The 19720-nt window shown below is 40.6% G+C and overlaps 2 protein-coding genes across 4 annotated transcripts in view; both read right to left on the reverse strand.

Moving 5' to 3' along the window:
• Nucleotides 1-684: 684 nt before the first annotated feature.
• On the reverse strand, nt 685-10166 carry mlf1 (myeloid leukemia factor 1). 2 transcript variants are annotated; one of them, XM_040131681.1, is made up of 8 exons: nt 10003-10165; nt 8664-8826; nt 5321-5365; nt 3409-3492; nt 3162-3290; nt 2708-2867; nt 2099-2237; nt 685-1895 (listed from the first exon to the last, which is right to left on the reverse strand). In XM_040131681.1, exons 1-8 carry the CDS (start codon nt 10047-10049, stop codon nt 1829-1831), a joined length of 834 nt encoding a protein of 277 aa, XP_039987615.1. In that variant the 5' UTR covers nt 10050-10165; the 3' UTR covers nt 685-1828. The 2 variants fall into 2 exon arrangements, with proteins under 2 accessions (XP_039987615.1, XP_039987616.1); XM_040131682.1 differs by lacking the exon at nt 5321-5365 and having other exon boundaries at nt 10003-10166.
• A 765-nt stretch (nt 10167-10931) lies between these two features.
• Nucleotides 10932-19720, reverse strand: part of rsrc1 (arginine/serine-rich coiled-coil 1) — a 121107-nt gene continuing 112318 nt past the window's right edge. For both annotated transcript variants that reach the window (XM_040131709.1, XM_040131708.1), the window contains 3 exons: nt 16946-17052; nt 13902-14009; nt 10932-11927 (listed from right to left, as the gene is read on the reverse strand). In XM_040131709.1, the coding sequence (XP_039987643.1) occupies nt 11835-11927; nt 13902-14009; nt 16946-17052 (308 nt within the window). In that variant the 3' untranslated portion in view covers nt 10932-11834. The remainder of the gene's footprint in view (nt 11928-13901; nt 14010-16945; nt 17053-19720) is intronic.

Genomic DNA, 19720 nt, shown 5'->3' on the forward strand with positions numbered 1-19720 from the left:
CCCTTTACAAAGATTCATACACTCACAAGTTTAAATGATTTATTTCTTTCCATATGTGACCGATTTTATTCCCCCCGTCACATGACAAGTGAGAGAGGTATGAGTTTGACCACTGAGATAATTTCTAACATGCTGAGAAGTTCTTTTGAATGGCTCATCTTCCATGTTACATAAACATACTAAGGAGACAGGAAACATAACACTAATCACACTTTGGCCCTTGTGCTCTGTATTCCTGGACTGAGAACGCAGCTTACACTTGGAGCCTTGTTGAGCTATATATTGGTCAGAGGCTCCTCAGTTCGCTCCGATCATATGTTGAAGCTAAGGGATTAATGAAGTCTGATACACAAGCACGTGAGAGGGGAGTGTGTTGGGCTTGCAGCTGCGTAACATCTCAGACCAATCTGAGTTACTGACAAGTGCTTAGATCCAAAAATACTACCCTGGGCCACTACCAAACAGGCACACTAAGAGGTTCATCACAATGCAGGCTCACACTCTCAAATCCTCTCTAGGCCTACTCTAACATACAAACAGTAAAAGATGTTCAGTAACAGTTATTCAGCATTTTTACGTAGAGACTAACTTCTTCTGTTCTTCATTTTCAGTGAATATTAAGGCGAACCCGGTTTGGGGCTGATTAAAAACAGAACACCAGATTAATCTTCATATTTTCACATTTTTATTTTCAGACAATAGTCATGTGTTGACACAGGACTTTTTTTTTTTTTTAAACCTTGAAAAAAATATACAAGAACAAAGCTCGAATTATTGAGAATAATCCAGACGTTGTCAAGAGTTTGTGCCATGCAGCACAGAGTCATCAGATGAAAAACAAGAGAAACCAAAGTAACAATATAAAAAGGGAAGAGTATTATTTTTCTTTTTACAAAGATTACAGCAGATAAAATACATATATCTAGAACATCACGTACTAGACAATATAATTACAAAAAGACAATTTAGACATTGTCTAAGTGCATTAGTGGATTTCAAACAAACAATAAATGACTAATTTTGTGTCTTCTTGCAGTATGAAAATGACAATGTGAGAAACAGATGAAATCATCCGAGTATCTTACCTAGAGCAACTTCTATTCATCTGATGCAAAATGATATAAATTAAATGCTCTGTGACTGTTAATGTGTAATGATATAAGCGGTGCCTATGGCCTCACATATTAATGTACCTCTTACACTGTATGAGTTTATTTTAATGTGTTTCAACATCATTATATCCATAGAAATACTAATGACGCTTTTAGTTTCCTGGTCGATGTGAAGGATTAAGGACCCTTTGTACCTTTATTGTAATGTTCTATGACTGCATGAAAGTATTAATACTGTTAAAAGTATTATACCACTAATTTTACATGTTCCACAGCCAACACACTACATTTCATTCCTGTCAACCATTCTCCAAAGCATACCATAGGATTTGAGATATTTTTAGTGCATCGCCAAACCTCGTGTCTTGTCATCTTTATGTTTTTAAACTCAAGTGTGAACTGTGCTAAGATATTAACAGTGACATGGGAGGAGTAATTTGATCCCTGAAAAGCAGAATAAATGTCCACTGCAAGGGGGCAGCCATCTTCAGCAGGTCTCAATTCTCAGCAAGTTGTTTTTCATATTGTGCAGTAGGCTTTGGAAAATGGGCGGCAGTAATGTAAAAGGTATAGTCTCTTAAAAGTTTTTATATCTGGGTCAGTGCCTGATTCTGTCTATCTTGTTGATGAAACCAGGGTCTGTGTGTGGGTACAGAGCACCAGAGTGTACTCTACAATGCTTGAAAAGACTTTAATACGCACACAAACAGATGGTTTTACTGCTTTGTCGAGCCCAAGCCTTTCATGTTGCTTTTACCCATCGCCTTGCCGTCTGATTGGTCTCTGTGGAAGATACAAAACTAAGTAAATAATCACCATTCAAAGGCTAAATTAATTGCAGTATCAAAACATAAGAACAATCTGCTCAACAAAGTATTCTGTATGTGTCTGCTTTCAGTGTCTCCCGCTTGTTTGTCATCTGATCCTCATCTGCAGATGCTGGCCTTTCTTCAACAGTAAATGTGGGCTGAGCTTATCATACTGACCTGTGGGCCGGCTCAGGACCGGGGAGGGCTGCACGGTGAACAGCACGGGGTCGGGCTTCCTCCAGGCGAGACGTGGGGCCAGATGGTTGGAACTTGGACACCTCCTGCTGCCACTCATCGTCAAAAGACTGTGCTTCAGCTGCGGATGGAGGATCAGGATCATATTAGGCATCATTCTGGCTGTGGACTGATGGCATAGAAAGACCTAGATAGTAGATCTTACAGTAGAATAATGCTGTATTCAGTTGGCTGGTCTACTTAATGAATGCCCCGAACATGTATGATCTGAACACACACTATTCCACTGAGCAAGTCAGACATATGAAAAATGCTGAAGGGCCAAAAATGGTTCTAAACCTATGGCTGGGTAATGTACCAGTATTTACTGTCATTAGTGTCTTGGTTTTTAAATACTGTGAATCATTATACATAATTTAACAGTCGAAATGAGAAACTGCAATGCGAGATTACTCGATGATCTCTGAAATAGCTCCTTCATGCATTCACATTTTTGAATAGTGCAACAAATATGGCTGGACCCTCTACATTTATGGAGCAAACGTGCGTTGCTACTGCAACGACTCAATGCACTCGATCACTTCAACATACATTCATCCATATTCTGAAAGTCCTGGTTGAACTCCTTCTCTCCTGTTTTCTTGTTGTATTTCTTCTCAACAACATGTCCCCTGTCCTGGATGTGGTGACCAATCGACATCTTCTCCAGACCACTCTCGGAGTCTTTAACTGCTTGCCGGGTCTCCTTGATCTGGTGATAAAATATTATTAAACCCATTAGACACATCAGTCGGTCCATGAAGAAGCTCGGGAACCCCCCGAAATGATTTATGGTACACCTTAATAGAACAGAGCCACTGTGAGTCAAGTTTATTTGTGATAATGTTCTCACAAGGAAAAGCCAGGGAGAAGTTATCACCATGACCACCCTGGAAGGATCGAGTGAGTCTTCTACAGACATATTTACTTCTCCAAGCTCAGTGAATTGGACTGTGCTCTAATGTACTGTGATATAATATCGTGACACATCTGATAGGGTACTTACCCCTCCGGGGGCACGGCGTGTCGATGAGGTCGCCTGGAAGACCTTGGGAGGCTCATTTCCAACCTTTGAATATGTCATGATTGATGAAGAGCTGAATGAGTGGGTGTTTGAATCTGTGGACACGTTCTCCTGGAACACAAACACGAACACACACTGTTAAGAAAATACAGTTTATGTACCACGTAAGTGTGAGAAAGCAGCAAAACAAAAGGAAGAGAACACAAAATCATTATGAGAGTAAACTCACAAAGTTTCGGTGCATCTCCTGCATCCTGTTTCTCATGTTGGCCATCACATTGTCGAACATGCTGAAAGGGTTCCTCATCATGTCCTGCAAAGGCCAGTAGAGTTGAATGGCTGGGCTCATATGCCATCTGGTGACTAGGCATTATCAGCTCATAATCAACTCCACCATGTGTACAAACACACATGCACAGAATACAGTGTGCTAAACGTGTCTTACATGTGAGCTGCCTGGGACACTGTAACCAGGACATTCACATTTTATCACTTCACCATATGCAAGATAGTGACATACATAACAAAACTAGAAACCAAGTCCAACATGCACATACAGATGGTTTTTATGTCTTTGGTTCAGGGTTTTTCTTTCATAGAGAATTTAATGGTGGTTAACTTGCTCCAATACTGTGGTGCTTTTAGAAAAAAAACAGACCATGCCGTCAATGACAATAAAACTTGTTTTAAAAGTACTGCGTTATATGCATCAGCTTTACTGCATTTTGATAGAGGTTGGATTAATTGCAGGGCATTTAACGGGTAAGATGATCTGGAAAAAATATTGCTTGTAATATTTGTTGATGAACTTGTAGACTGTATTAAAAAAAGAAAACAAATTTTAAATCACTGTGATTATTATATGCAGTGCAATGCACCTCATGGAAGAATTCCTGTAGGTCAACGCTGAGGAAAAACCTTTGCCTCATTTTGAGATAAAAAAAAAAAACAAACAACCCTGTACACCACTCTAGTCAGTCATACGTGTCGCCATAAGATGCCATCGATCACCACACATTCAACAGTGTGAACTACTGACAACAGTACATATTAGATCATGCAAACCTCAGAAAACAACCCACTGGTGATTCAACATTCTGGTCACAGTGTTTCAACAAGAATTCTTTAAGTGTGGCAGTAGTGTATGTACTTTTTTGAGAAGGATGTAATGACAGGTTAGTTGTGGGCAAAATGTTCCCTAAATTCTGCAAATTACTTGTTATTCTCATAGTAGTTATTTAAAGTGATCTATTTAACATTTCAACTTAATGCCCTATTCTACAGTATGTAGAACAGACATTTGCTTGTAATGCGATTTTGGCTCCTGGACTATACTAAAATTTAACCAACTTTAAAAAAAAAAAAAAACAACCCTTATCCTGGCCTGAGGGTAGACACATTAACATGCCATTAATGTACCTGTAAAAAATCCTGATAATTGGTAAAGATTGGCCATTTAGAGCATGTAGGCAGACCCATGGAAGCTATTGTCTGTTTCCGTTGGATCCCTTATCTTTGCTTCAGCAATACTGTATTTATCTTGGTGAAAACCTCTGCTTTATGTAAGGAGTTGACTTAATGTTTGATGTTATGCGTGGGCGTTCTCTATTCCCAAATTAATGAATATGTAATCAAACAAATTTCTGGCAAAAATAAGTAACCTCACTAACTTCTTCACCTTTAGTCTCTGTGGAGAGATGGAACTTTAAATACACTGTTTAACATTAAGAAGATATCATTTTATCCTTCTTAATTCAAACTTTTCTATACACTACAGTTGCTACTACACTAGTGTACTTTTACAGCCTACACATCCTGTGGGTGAAGTGTTGGTGGACTCAAAGAGTATAGGTAAGAAGTGAGCAAAGTTCCAGTTAGGTTTCCAGTTAAACCTTTCTGTAACTGAGTAAAATGATTGCTTTGCTGGCAATATGATGATGAGAAATAACAATATTTTGTACATCGAATGGCGTGACGGTGTAAATTTGGCGTGAATGTAGAGGAAACACTGTGACCACTTTACTGACCACTTCTAGGTCAATAATTAACGGGCAGACTCAGATATAGAGTTAAAGCATGCACTTTGTCAGTATGGGTTTCCCATATGATAGTGTAGATGGAAGGCAGAGGACTCTACTGACCGTGCTGTCAGTACTGCCAAATGGCAACAATGACCGGCTCATATCCTGAGGATTCAAACAATATCATTTTAGCAACACAGCATAGTATTGTATTTGGATAGCATGGTACCCTCTCAAACAAACAAACAAACACACACAAATCATGTAGACTTTTGGCATGTTTGCTGTGGTTGTTGCCAGTTAGTTGTTAGGGTGTCTTACATCGGTCACTAAGCCCTTGACACAGCTACGAAGAGATCTCCGCATGACCTTAAACACGACCCTTCAAGGCCATGAACCCTCTGGGAGTGCAGCCACCAAGGAGTGACAGCCTTCAGTCAGACCCTGTGTTCTCTCAGCCAAAACCGCAGGTGTTTATGACCCTGCGGCCCTGGATAAGCATCTCAACAGCCATCGCTATGTATGTGTGTCTATGTGTGTGTGTATTTTCTGGGGTTGTGATTCGCAGGGGTATTGTGCATAATCAGTGGGGTGTTGAATGACTTGTGTTCCATGTGTAATTGGGTCGCATTGCCAGAGATTAGCGTGGGTTTAACACTGAAACTGAGCTTCATTCTAGGAAGGCTGCACTGGGCTGGGTGGACCAGCCAGGACAGGGATCTAACAGGGGGTCGAGGGGTCCAAGGCTGCTCTCTCAGCTCTTTTCAAAGGTCAAGCTGATGTAAAATGCTCCTGACCAGCATCTATGAAGCCTCACAGCCAATTTTATCCCAGAGTGGCATCTATGAACTAATAAATGCCAGTTACATATCTGCCAGCATTATATTTAGAATGGGGTTGAGTAGAGGAGAGATTGTGGGTGCAAACTGAGGAACGTAGACCCGATGGTCTTTAACACATTATTTTAGGCTGTCTGGACTACTGCAGATTGACGACCTCTTTTCAATCTCTCGGTCTCAATCTGACACTGAACCTGCCACTGTGTCCTGTGTCCAGGCTGCTCCTGCCCCTGGGGGAGCTATGGGTTACACCACAGGGGACATCTACTGTAGATATAACTCATACTTAAAAAGGAAAAGTGAGGTTGTGCTGTAAATGCTTAGATCCTGTACAAACCTCAGTGGTACATCGCCAGGCAGTTGGAGTCTTTTTGTAATATTTGTGCAGTTGGAGTCTTTTTGTAATATTTGTGCAGTTGGAGTCTTTTTGTAATATTTGTGCTCTTGGAGCCAGAAGACCACAGAGAAGATGAGAAGGTACTGAAACTGATTGTGGTGAATGATGTTTTTAAAGCTGCTATAGGTTACTAAGGGGTTTAGGAACTGCTTAATTTCAACCTGCCTCCAAAGCAGGAGGAAATGCTGACATAGAGACATATGACGTTATCAGCCACCATTCTTGCTCAGTACAAACTACAGAATCAAAGAGAGTACATTTAACTCATAATGATTCTTGATAGTAATTCGACAGTACTTTTATAAACAAGTGCCCAGATGAATGAAAAGGATGAAAGGTGATATGAACCAGGTAGTGGATATTGGCAAGAGACTGGGAAATGTGAGCACTCATAGCAGGCTTGGTAGGTAATATGTGGCTTATTTTCTCACTGGGAATCTAATGCTTAGCAAGCTAATACAAGAAGTATAAGCCTTCCAGCATTATGTGGCCAATATGGGTGTGCATTTCTGTGTGTGTGTGTGTGTGTGTGTGTGTACATGCAAGCCAGCGTGTCTGGGTTATTTTGCATGCTGTGACTTTGTGTAGCAGTGCTTGTGAGCATGTTTCAAAACTGTATGTGGGTTTGTACATGTATGTTTGTGTGAACATTTGTGACTGTGATACTGGAGAGCAGTATGAGAGTGAGCTGTCTGTCATCTAGCTGCTAATGCACCAGCACTGCCAAGGCACGTTCTGCCAAACAGATGGACCAAAAGAGCAACAATTAGAAGACAGAGTGTCCACGACATCCGCACACATGCCTTTACAAAGCCACAAACACAGCACCAGAGCTTCAGCCCTCTGACCACTGCTGGGCACCAAAAGACTGATGCTTATCCTCAGATAAATGTAAAAAGTGTAAGTGGTAATTCAGTTAGCCTTAATTTCATGTATCCTACCATACAGTAGGTTTTCTTTTTGTTTGTGACTATTAACAAAGCAGTTTATGGAGCAGAAGCCTATAGAAATCTTGAAACATATACTAAAACAGAACATTACTCCTAACATTAGATTACATGATTTGTTTGGCTGTTTGTTTGGATTTTACAGTGTAGCTCCATTTCACCCACTGTCATTGAGGTCATTAGTAAAGTACTCAGAGCCCCTCCTCAGCTGGCATTAGCTAGTTAATGGCATGACGCTTATAAAGAGAAAGCAGGTTGCTGGCTATTGAGGCTAGGCTTCTGATGAACGTCATTATCAAGGATAAATATACAGGCTCTCATGAGGTAGTGGGATTAAAGCAGGTGACAGGGACTAAATTTGACTTAGCAGGGATAAATTAGCAGTAGAGGGGGTGATCTGGGAAAGGTTAACAGGTGCAATATAGCAGACTAAAACTTGCTTTTGGTCTGCTATATTATTTTGGTCTGCTTGCCTTTTCCTTACAAGCCTACATAATTAACATCAAAAGTTTCCAGAGCAAACCATTGATCCAGGATTGCTTTCTAACTATTATAACTTGAGCACTTATTGCAAGTCCACAGCTTTTACAGCCTTATTCTTGCCTAATGCAACATAGGTGTATAAAATCAAAGACTTATGGGGAAGTTGTTAGACGTATTTGAAGACAAACTGTATTTTAAGTTAACCTGAAAACTGGGCCAACTAGATTGAAATCAAAATAAACTTATTTTCAGCAGCAGCTCATATAAGCAGAGCAAAGCACAATTCTCTGGGGCCCAATTGGTGTGAGTGTTAAAGAAGTCGGTACGTGTATTCGCAAGAAAGCAGTGTGTCAGTGGAACAATGCCCTATAAATAGGACTCCTCAGAGCTAGATATAACTGTCCAGAGAGGCCAAAGGGGTTGCCCTTCCTCTAAACCAGAGACTCACATGACCCCATACCTCAGTTAGTGGTGCTCCAGTTTCACTGCCAGTGGCCAGCCTCCACTATAGCCTTAGTAACCTTAGCACTTCCTCCAAACACTAATCATCTGCGGTTTATAAGCCCATGAGCAGTGGACAGAGAGGGTTGTAAGGTGTATGAGCGAACTGCTGAAGCAGGGGCTTCATCCTTCATCCCATATAGACCAAAATGATATGTTTGTAGGTTAGTCAGTCATGGATATACACACATAACGATACTGTAACATACTCAGTAGAGCTTTCTTGCCTATTACTTTAGTCCACACGTAGACAACAACACTTTAAAATGAGTGCTTCTTGAAATGCATGTTCTCACCCTGTGTTCGTCCCTCAGTGCCAGGGATGAGCTAGGATGTTCTGCCATGTCGTGACCACGGCTTCTCCCATCCATTATACTGGGCATTAAGGGCCCGCCGGATGGCTCAGAGAAGCTACGCATCATCTGCCGCATATGTTCCCTGTGAGCCCGGAATGGATCCCTATTGGAGAGGAAGAGGAAGAGGAGGTAAAGACAAAGTGAGCCCTAGCATTCACTGAGCAAGATGAGGCCGACAACAGCAAACCATTACAAAAGTCCCTGGAGATTAAAAAAAAAAGGAAAAAGAAAAGGATGACAATGTCTTTACACTAAGCGCACACTAAGCGCTTAGTTCCTATATTTGAGAATAACTCCTATCTCCTACACCAGCTCATTAAAGCTGGAGCTCATTAAGGATAAATTCTTCAATGAACACAACACACTGAAATAAGAAGCACCCCTAAAATAATTTCAGCCACCCTTACACTCGCCTTGGAAGTCGGGTCAAGTGTGGCCAAACTAACTCAGCAGGTGTTCACACATGCAATAAGTCAAAGTGACTGTAGAACATTGTGTGTGTGTGTGTGTGTGTGTGTGTGTGTGTGTGTATAGTTACCCAAAAATGATCAATTACTAATTACTTTCTCTTAATTTCTACTGGGAATTCTGTTTTTTTTTCTTTCCTAAAACGATACAAACCTGTATCAAAACTTTAAAGTACATGGACACAAAATAATAAATTAACACCCGGTCTCACCGGACATTTTTATTTGCCCTTCCAGTTTGCTTTTACAAATCATAAAATTACATATAAATCTGTCTGTCCTTACAGCAGCTGTTACCTCTGTAGCAGTCTGACTAAAATGTAACTGAAAAGGCATAATGTACGTGGGATTTAAACCATAACAATTCCGCTGAAATTCAACGTAGCGATAAAGGACTCCACTCTCAAATGTGCTCAATGCACTGAGATAGTAACCTGTTATGTGTAAGAGTCCACATTTGATTATTTTACAGGTTACAAATCTAGTTGGTGTTAACTGAATAAGTCGAGTGATAGACGCAACTAGTCAGTTTAGATATGTCTAAACTGAAGAACTAGCTTGTTTATTTAACCTAAAGATAATAACGTTAACTTTCAGCGTTAACATTATTAGGTTGTGGGCATAATTGGGAGTTTGTTTGTTTGGGTCTATCGCGGCTCGGATATATAATTTCAAATGCTATCCCCTTGATAAACGGCTTCCGATCTTAGTTTAACTGTTGCATTGTGAAAACAAACGGTGACAACCCAATTTACAAGCCAAAAACATTCAATTATAATGGCCAGATGTAACACCACAGTTCAGTTACTCACGAGAAGAACGGATCCTCATCAAAGTCCCTGAAATTACTGTTGAACATTTCCACGGATTCTGAGGATGTGAACAAAAATCTGAGATAGGGATTTTCAAGAAATAATCCGCGTCCGCCACAGGTGTTCCGCTCAGCCTCGGTAGCGTTTCTACGGAGGAGGTGGATTTCAACGTCATTTAGAACAACTCTGACACCGGCCACGTGACAAGAATCCGGTCCTCGGATTGGCTGGTTATTCGACGCTTCGAACAGGTTCGACCCGCGCGCTGTATGCCGAGGGTGGCTGCCATGGCAACGGAACTCTAGATAGAAAACTCAACATTTCCTCGTCCTGCTTGTGCATGTCACCGCAAAATGAGCTATGTGCCTGTCTAAATCTGTACCTTCAAAAGTTACAGTTCTGTTACTGTGCCTCCACCACGGCTCAGCACGTTAGGACTCTCTGAGGAAACACAAAAGGGGTTTTGTACTAAAAAGACTGTAAATTTGTAGGATGATTTGTCCTACTCAGACCACTGAAGCCTCATATTGGCTTCAGATAAACTTTGAAATATATTTTTTGACGGAACAAGGGCTGTGGCATTCGTCGGAAGAGAGAAGTGATCATCTCAGCCAATATGAACGGGAGGGAATGATGACAGCAAGAAAAAAAAAAACTTGTTTTCATGTAAATGTACACCTGACTACTGTTTTAAGACAGACTGATGTTATCCGTTAAAATGAAGAAGAAATCACACCAAGCAACTCTCTGAGATTAAATTACCAGACTGTTTTATTTCTGAAGTGGTTCTTGGTTTAGTAAGTCTAGGGTGTGAAGACATTTGGGACAGCCGCTTGGCACATGTGAAGAGGACATACACACAAATTTCACCCTCTCCAAGCAAGCACTCACACAGCAGAGATTAATTTGTGCACTTGCTGTAGCAAATCATTTGTTCATTCTGATTTATTACTTTATTACAACACTGACTATTTGGAGAGTACAGGAGTGACACACCGTGTCCCAGACTCAGTATAGATTCACCATCTGGCTGTTCCACAAATAGGCCTGAGTGTGGACTCTACACTGCCTCGGATTCCCTGCTCAAACTGCGACACAACAGTGAATAAACATAAGCATAGATCAATGAATAGTACTTAAGAGAACAGTGTATTTAAGAGAACAGAAGTTTAGGGTAGGTGAGATGAGGTTTACTCCAGTCTTATATGAATCCTGATGCAGACCAAAAAGATAAGCTTACCACAGGGTGAGTCAGACTACTTTTAGTAAGATACTGTATTGCAGTGCGACTCATTTATCTATCTGAAGATACTTCTGATATCTTACTTTAAGAACATAAGAAATTAAACAAGTTTATCTCCATGATGCACCCACAAAAGCAGAAGACAGTTATCAATCCAAAAAATATATATATATATAAATAAATCCAAAAAAATTCCCCCAAAAAATCACAGCTATCTTTATTTACTGAATTGATTACAAAAGACAAAACTGTATCAAATGCTACATCCACATGGTAAAACATCACTTTATCTTACTGTAAGATCTCCATTAAAAATAAATGAAGCCAAATAAAGAACAGCACATTGTTTAACTGAATTATATTTAAAAAAATTCCAACACATCCGGACAAAAAGCTGTTCATTTGCTCAAATTCTCATAAGTCTTTACAACAGGTAAGGGAAATTAGTGGAAGGGTGAAGTAAGAAACGTTATGATGTCCTAAAACAAGACCGATAGAAAATGACCGACATTGAAACATGATAAAAGCAAACTCGACTGAGTGAATGAGGTGTAGAAACGAGGAGGATCCTCTGGGTTTCTGGTGCCTCTCAGGTCACAGGACTTCCCATGAGCCTCTCCTGTCGCAGGGAGACCAGTCTGTTGAGCCACAGCTCCTCTGCCTTCTCCTTGTCCATGAACAACTGCAGGACACCGTAGAGAGGACATGTTGGTAAACAGACAGACACAGGTACAGACAAGGACAGGGACCTCGGGACTAAAGGGGACCACCAAGGGAGAGCCAGGAAGCACGGTGGCTTTGCGGTTTAACTGTAGTACAGACTACTATTCAACATCAGGGAAAAGCAGCCAATTCACACATTTGAGAACCTGAAACCATTAAATTAAAAATGACTTAAACAGTTAATTAATGATCAAAATAGTTAAAGATCTATCTATCTATCTATCTATCTATCTAACTAAGGACAGAGACTTTTGTATGTTGTACAGATTTAAGAGCACCTTGAGGGCAAATTTGTGATATTGCACTCTATAAGAAAAGTGACTTGACCAACACCGGTGAAATTTGTTGGCCACTCCAACACATTTCCGGTTTAACTGTTTCTTTCTAATGAACCAAGAGCAGTGTCAGCTGTATTCCACAGTCTACTACACACTCGAGTCATTACCAACTCCTGATGACAGTGATTGTAACTGTAGTGTTATGGCTGCTCAGTCCTACTTTCCAAAACCTCCAACACCCAGAAAGTGACAGAAATGAATGAGCTATGTTTCCTCGTAAGTTCACGAGCCTGCCACAGAGTGTCAGCACTGCCCATGCGACCTCAGCGTGGAGTCAAAGCGCAGCACGAGTCTCAAAGTCTGTAGTATCTCATCTTAGTCTTTTCCATCTGCTCACTTCAAAAGGCACATGAGAAAAAAACTTGTAACTCATCTAGTTCTGTGGACCTAGAGGTTGGTTAACCTGGTGATAAAGAAAAGCCCTACACGTGCGACTTGTATTCATCGCAGTACATCACCAGCAGCAACGATATTGACTGTAAGAGGGGTACGAAACTGCTGCTGCAAGTGTCTGATGAATGAAGGCATGTGTTTATTTGGAAGTAACATAATGACTATGAGACTGAGAAGCAGGGCACTAAGACGTTGGGGGAAACTGGAATATCATTTCTATATTCACTGTGTGCGTTTGTGTGAGGGTGAGAGATAATGTTGATATGCTGGCTCTGTGTATACACTGTACAACTATGTGATGATACATGTCTGTTATTATGCAGATTGTAGAGCAACCCCGGCCACGTCAATCCTTCATTCCTAACCTACGCCGCTTACAGCTGCACTGCATGTTATCTGTGTGTTAGATTCAACACCAGTGAGTTTTTGTCTGTCGGCCCTGCACTGGTGTCATGGTGCTAATGAGGCTGCGTGTGGGGGATGACAGTATCTGGGCTGGGCTAATGGGACTCATCTGTTCTAATTGGAAGTGGAGCTGAAGCTGGAGCTGGAGCTGGAGCTGGAGCTGGGTCTGAGGCCCGCCTGGGGCATATTGCTGCCATACATCAGCCTGTCTGAGGTTGTGTATGTGTGTGGATTTGAGCTGGGGGGTGGTGGTGGTGTGTGTATGTAAGTGTGTGTGTGGTTGTATGTCAGGGGGTTATCTGCATACGTCAGGGCATAACTTAGTTTCCCCTGTGGAGACAGATGACTGGGAAGCCCCAGTGAGCTTTATTGGAGTTTAAAGTTTTCCTTCTCGTTTTTCATCATTGGTCTGCAGGCACGGGAGAAGGTGATTTGAGGAGGCTATAATCTGCTATACTGCAGCGTCCTATGCGATACGATGCATAGTATCCAAGTGGCGTAAACAGTGGAAGTGGTATCAGTAGAAGCAGTATTTTCAAAAGAAAAAGTTTACAAAGTCTGTCCACCAATCAGTAAAGGCAAGCACCATACTCATAAAAACTCGACGGTAACAAAAGATAAAATGACAAGAAGCGAGATCAACTTCAGGTGTGCCTGAGGGTTGCAGTGTGCTCATTCGCTCAGAGGGTTTTAAAAAGTCTGCGTTAGAGCCCTTTAGGGCAGCTTGTTGTGATGTTGAAGCAGACAGAAAAACATCTAAACCTTACAGTGAAAGGGTTTGCTGGGTGAGAACTTACACTGGGATGGGCGAGTGTGTCACTGTCGTTATAGACTATGGACATGGGAAGAGTGACATCCTGAGAATCTGCCCTCTCTGACTCCTGCTTCACCTCAGCTGGCTCAGTCTGTACTCACAGAAAATACACAAAAAGGATGCATAAATGTCACACTCAAATTAAATAGAGCACATTCAAGGATTTAAATAGGTTTGGAAGTACCAAAACACATATACAGAAACATAATTAACTATATAAATGGTAGATGCAACTAAGAAAGTGTGAAAGCAAAAAAAAAAAAAGATTAACATATTATATACACATAAACATTATTTTACTGTTTGTAGTGTTATCAAATTACCACATAAATAGTATGTGCACAGGATATTTCTGTCCCTCAAAATGGTATAACATCTGTATCCCAGTACCATACTACATAATAATGCTCTGGTTTTTGTATGTAGCGTGTTATTAAATTAAGTATACTGAAAACAGCCAATATGCATACTAAAAACTCTTGATCGTGGTTTTTGAGTGGGCTCCTGGTATATGCAATTGTCCCACAAAGCAAAGGGAAATGGAGGCTCTACTCATGGCTGCAAAACATTTAGATAAATTGTGAACAGCTCTAGAAAGATCTCAGAGAACAACAACAACAAAAAAAGTGTTGACTCTTTGGAAAATATTTAGCTTTACCTAACTGCAGTTGAATGGATACTTTTTAGCACATTGGTATAAATCATACATGTACACTGATTGCAAGCACTGAAAAATATACTGTAAAGATTGGCATATATCATATGCTATGTACAATTAATATATAGTATGGAGGGGGAGACAAAAAGGAATTGTGAAATGCAATATGACATTTGTCCAGTAGATGGCAGTATGTAGCAAACTTGTAAACAGCAGAAAACTGATAGTAATCAGTTTGTATCCTGAATTTCATTCTTATATATATCTCACTTGATTCATCCATCTGTGTGTGTAGGAAAACACAATGACTATGACCAATATATTGTATTTCCCCTTTCATGTCAATCCAGTTTATATTTTGTGTAAGTGAGTCTCCTCGGGCTAAAACCAGCAATTGTTTTGTGCGAGAGGCCTGGTTTTCAGATAGGCTTACGTGTATTAGGTCTTCTTCATGTTGGTGATTACTGAAGCTAAAACTTGTAGATATTAAAATATTCAAACACTTGGCAGAATCAGCTTTGTGACATATTAGCTTTGTCGGTCTAACAGCAACCTTATTCAAATTTTGTTACAGTTGCAGCCAAAGGAATTTTTCTGTAACAGACTTTAAGTAAAGATGAAGGCTCTCTGCCCTGCTCATGTCGCCATCTGTAGAGTCCAAGCTGATAGCAGGGAATGTGATACTTAGAATAGTTCTTCCTCCATCCCTGGAGTATGACTTAAAGCTATAACAGGCCCCGTATTTGGATGGATGGCCCGTTCTCCTTGTCGCACTTGATGAAGAAGAAATAACAAAATGAATACTTTGCCAAGTCCCTTCATGTTTCAAACACTCCTAATACAAGCCCCAGAGCAAATGTTTACCCAGTTGGAAAGATTTATTTAAAATTCATTTGGCAGGATACAAAAAGTGAGTGAGATATAAAACACACTAGCTACAGTATGGTGATGTGCCAAATATCAGATATTGTAACTGGTCATTACAGTTCTTGGGAATGATGTGCTGAATATACATTTCTTATGAATGCAGCTTGCTTGAAATAAAAAAAAAAATCTTCAAAGATATACTGTAGCAGATATGAAAGGTTTCACTGGGTTCTCCTCATTAACAGTTGCTTAAAATCATTTAGTCACAACTCATAGCTAAATGGTTCTCAATACTAAAACCAAATAAACTTTATAAGCACATATTCGCAAACAATAACGTGTTCAAAAAGGCAAGCACATTCTGTTATTTTGGCACTATTTAGTTTAAAAAGGTTTAATTAATTGTCAGTTTCTTTAATTGACAATTTACCCAAAGTAGTAGTAGTCAATTTAGTAGTCAATGTCTGAATGTTTATTTAGTTATTATTCATTTTGGCCAAAGATGTGATATAGCTAAAAGACTCTGAAAGACTATGAAATCCTCGCAACTAAGCATGAATCATCTGGATATGTTAAGTAATATCTGACTAATGATGAGGACGATACCCCAGAGATTAATCTGAAAACCAGTGAAGAGCTGCTATAAAAATTGTTTAAACTTGAAATTGTGTATCATTAAAGCTCTTCTTTTCGTAGGAACGAAACATGTCCCTTTTTTTTTTTTTTTAGAATTTCAAGAATTATTTAATAATTCTGTTTTTCTGTATTATGTTTTATGAGGTGATTTTACAGTATAAATCAAACTTCATACACATCTGAGAGCACACTTGACATTTAATTTTTCCCATATAGGAGATCCACTGTAGGTGTGAACCATGACAGCCACTACTGGACTGCATAACCTAATCTAGTGAAGTTGGGGGATCAGTGTGTGAATGTGGTCTTACACTCAGAGAGGGAAGGCCGAGCATACTGTGTGTGTGCAATCTGTGCAGTATGACCAGGCCAGGACAGATTGGCCCAATCCAGTAAAAGCTGCAGCCACATGGGTCTTGACCTTTGTCAGACTCCCAAAGGACTGTGTAGGTTTGCTGTCACATGTTGTCACCTGTCTTTACAAAACAGCCATGAGCCCCAACAAATCTAATTCCTGGTCCTTCAGAGACAGCAGCATTTCAATAATGACTTCTGTGTTTTGTCTGCAGCTGCACAACCAGAGTGGGGAGAGAGAGAAAGACAGAAAGAGAGAGGCAGAGACAGAGGATGACTGTTGCCTGCTGTGGCTTTTGTGTGGGTGCTGCCACTTTGGAGGCGGCGAACAGTGGAGCGTCTGATGAAACCATCTCAGGTCGGAACAAACGGCGCTGAATGGGAATGTTTGATTTGGTCTGGGCTGTCTCTGGACAGACGGCACAGCGTTGCAGAGAGGGAAATTCAATAAGAGACAGAGTGAAAAGATAGAGAGAGTGAGGGGCAGGGGGAGAAAGAGAGACAGAACGCACCTTTATATCATCCCTGGATGATTTGAAAGCCTGAGGAACAAAGGAATCACTCTCGATGGCCTCAATATCCTTTATCCTTCGCACTTGCTCCTCTAGAGAAGTTCCCTCTGAAACACAAGTTACACAGAAGGAAAGCTATGAACAATAGCACGCACACACACACACACACACACACACACACACACACACACACACACACACACGAAAACAGACACACAGGCTCAGCTGTCCCTTGTCATGTTCTGAAAAACACCAGATTTCATTTGGACTGGGCTTAGTTGATTGTATGTTTTCTCTCTGTATAATGTTCTTTGACACTTACAATATGAAATATCTGATATTCCCATATTTTAATCTTGGCCTCCATGAAAAGGACTCTTGCTTTGCCAAGGGCATGGAGTTAGTACAAAAGGTAAGTGGAAAAAATACTAACAAGATAATAGCTAGACAGTAAATTACACTCAGATAATGCATTCTAAAATAATCAAAATATGAACACAAACTCACTGCAGTGGAATTTCATTATGGAGACTAAATGTGATTAGGTTTCATATAGTTTTCATGTATCAGAAAGTATTTTGCTCTGGCTTGGCCAATCAAACAAAAAGACATAAAGGGTTTCCAGTAAATTAGTCTTGGATATAAACACATCAGGATTCTGCATATCACATGATAAATCATTTCAAGAATTCAAGAACAGTCTTCGCAGCGTAGGAGGGCAAAAATAGGTGTGCCAGGAAAGTTAGCAACAAGAAAAAAAAGACAGAGTCTGAATGCTCCTATTATTCTCTGGCTGTCAATCTTTCCAATGATCCGTCAATATTCATCCCTCTCTCCCCCCTCCATCCGTCCTCTCCTGCACTCTCCCATCTCTCTATCTGTCAATCCAGAAGACATCCATGTTTCTCTGCTCCAGTGATGTAAGCTGTGTCATGAAAACAAGTACACAAATGGGAAGACACACACACACACCATGCGCGCGCACGCACTCACTCACACATACACAAAGAACAACGGCATACCAGTACTCCCACGTGTACATACGTGCTTGCAACTTACATACTTAGCAGTCACACTCATGGCTCACATAAATCCGTACATGCAGTATACTTTAGCACGCACGCACGCACGCACGCGCTCTCACTGCTTGCAACTGGAGCTAATAGCAGGAATTAATTCAATCCATTAGCAGCTACAGAAAGGGTGTCACAACAGATCTTCATGGCCTTGGTGTTTAATGAATAAATGAATATTTGTTCTGGCTTTCACAGCAAAGCATCACATGTTAACTCACACACACACACACACACACACACACACACACACACACACACACACACACACACACACACACACACACACACACACACACACACACACACACACACCCACCTTATTATTGTTCATAATAGCACTCAAACAAACTCGGTTTTGATTGAAATGCACTGCAGAATTGGACTACTGAGTGACAAGTGGAATTAAGCCTTCCTATATGACAGACTATCAGCTTGTCATCCTGTGCGGGAATATGTGAGCAGAGACGCATTGCACAGTGGCTCCAAAAATAGTCATTACCTTGACTGGGCTGCTAGATGAAGTCTGAACACTGGCCTAATATCCTCCTGGAGACTGTGGCCTGTCCTTCATACCACTATCAACACTGCTCACTGCACGGCTGAATCAGCGTGCAAGTGGTCGAATGAAAACTAACACCTGTGACCGGCCGACAATTAATTCAGCACAATTAATTCACTTTTTCAATTACCCCCTCTCTGCTGTCCTTCGAGCATGAATGCCCTACATTAAGAACTACCACACAAACTGCCATGCTGACATGTATCCACACACACTCACCCCCCCATATCTACTAGCATCTTCCTTGGCAGGCCCGTCTGTTGCTGGGTTGTCCGTGAGTGCTGCAGGAATCCATTAAGACCTTGGACTTTTTGACAAACATATTATTGGTAGATAAAATGACTTCCATATGCTGTTTGTCAGATGTCAGCGGGAAAAGATATGTATTTCATGAGAAAATCAAAAATAATGGACTTTGAGTGCGGGCCTAGCGAGCTCAGAGGCAGACAAAAATCAATAGTCTAGCTGGGCGAGCGCACTCCGCAGCCTGGAGAGGTCAAAGTTGATATTTAATATTGACACATTATCTGGCAAATTAATTTAACAGGTCGACTCAATTGTCACCGCATTAGGAACACATCTCTGTCAGAGATGAGAGGAGGATAAAGTGAAAGCTGAGATAGAAAAAAAAAAAGACGGAGAGCAAGAGGCAGAAAGGAAAAGAAACAAAACTAGACCAGATTAAAACCAGGTCTTTGTCATTTGTTTGTCTTTTGTTTTTTCTTTTTCTTTTTCACCACGCATACAATTAAATGTACAGTATATGCACTTGTTTTAATTAGGTTATTTTTATCTCTTTGTAGCGTTTGTGTCTGGCTGCTGAAATGCATTACAATCATTACCAGGATTCAGGAAACGGGATCAAACTTAATCAATAAGCTTCTGTTTTGTATCAAGACTAATGGATAGTGACTGAGCTATGTATGTTAACTTGTGTTTGTGTCCTTGCATGTTTACACTTATTCGTGTGTGTGCGTGCGCGCGCGCGTGAGTGCATGTATATAAAGGAGGCAGTCAGAAAACTCACTTGCCATGTCATTACTGAAATTAGTTGGACAGGCAGCAGTGCTGATGAGTGGCTCAGAATCAATAGGCTATTGTTCTCTCTAAATAGCTGTTTGTCCACTTCATTGATTAAGA

The sequence above is a fragment of the Xiphias gladius genome, chromosome 7, assembly GCF_016859285.1.
Source record: "Xiphias gladius isolate SHS-SW01 ecotype Sanya breed wild chromosome 7, ASM1685928v1, whole genome shotgun sequence".
NCBI lineage: Eukaryota > Metazoa > Chordata > Actinopteri > Istiophoriformes > Xiphiidae > Xiphias > Xiphias gladius.

Coding starts and splice junctions, on each gene's coding strand:
- mlf1 (XM_040131681.1), bottom strand. CDS start 10,049: ATGTTCAACAGTAATTTCAGGGACTTTGATGAGGATCCGTTCTTCTC. Junction 2,868..3,161: donor CACGCCGTGCCCCCGGAGGG/GTAAGTACCCTA, acceptor TTTTATCACCAG/ATCAAGGAGACCCGGCAAGC. Junction 1,896..2,098: donor GGTCCTGAGCCGGCCCACAG/GTCAGTATGATA, acceptor TATCTTCCACAG/AGACCAATCAGACGGCAAGG.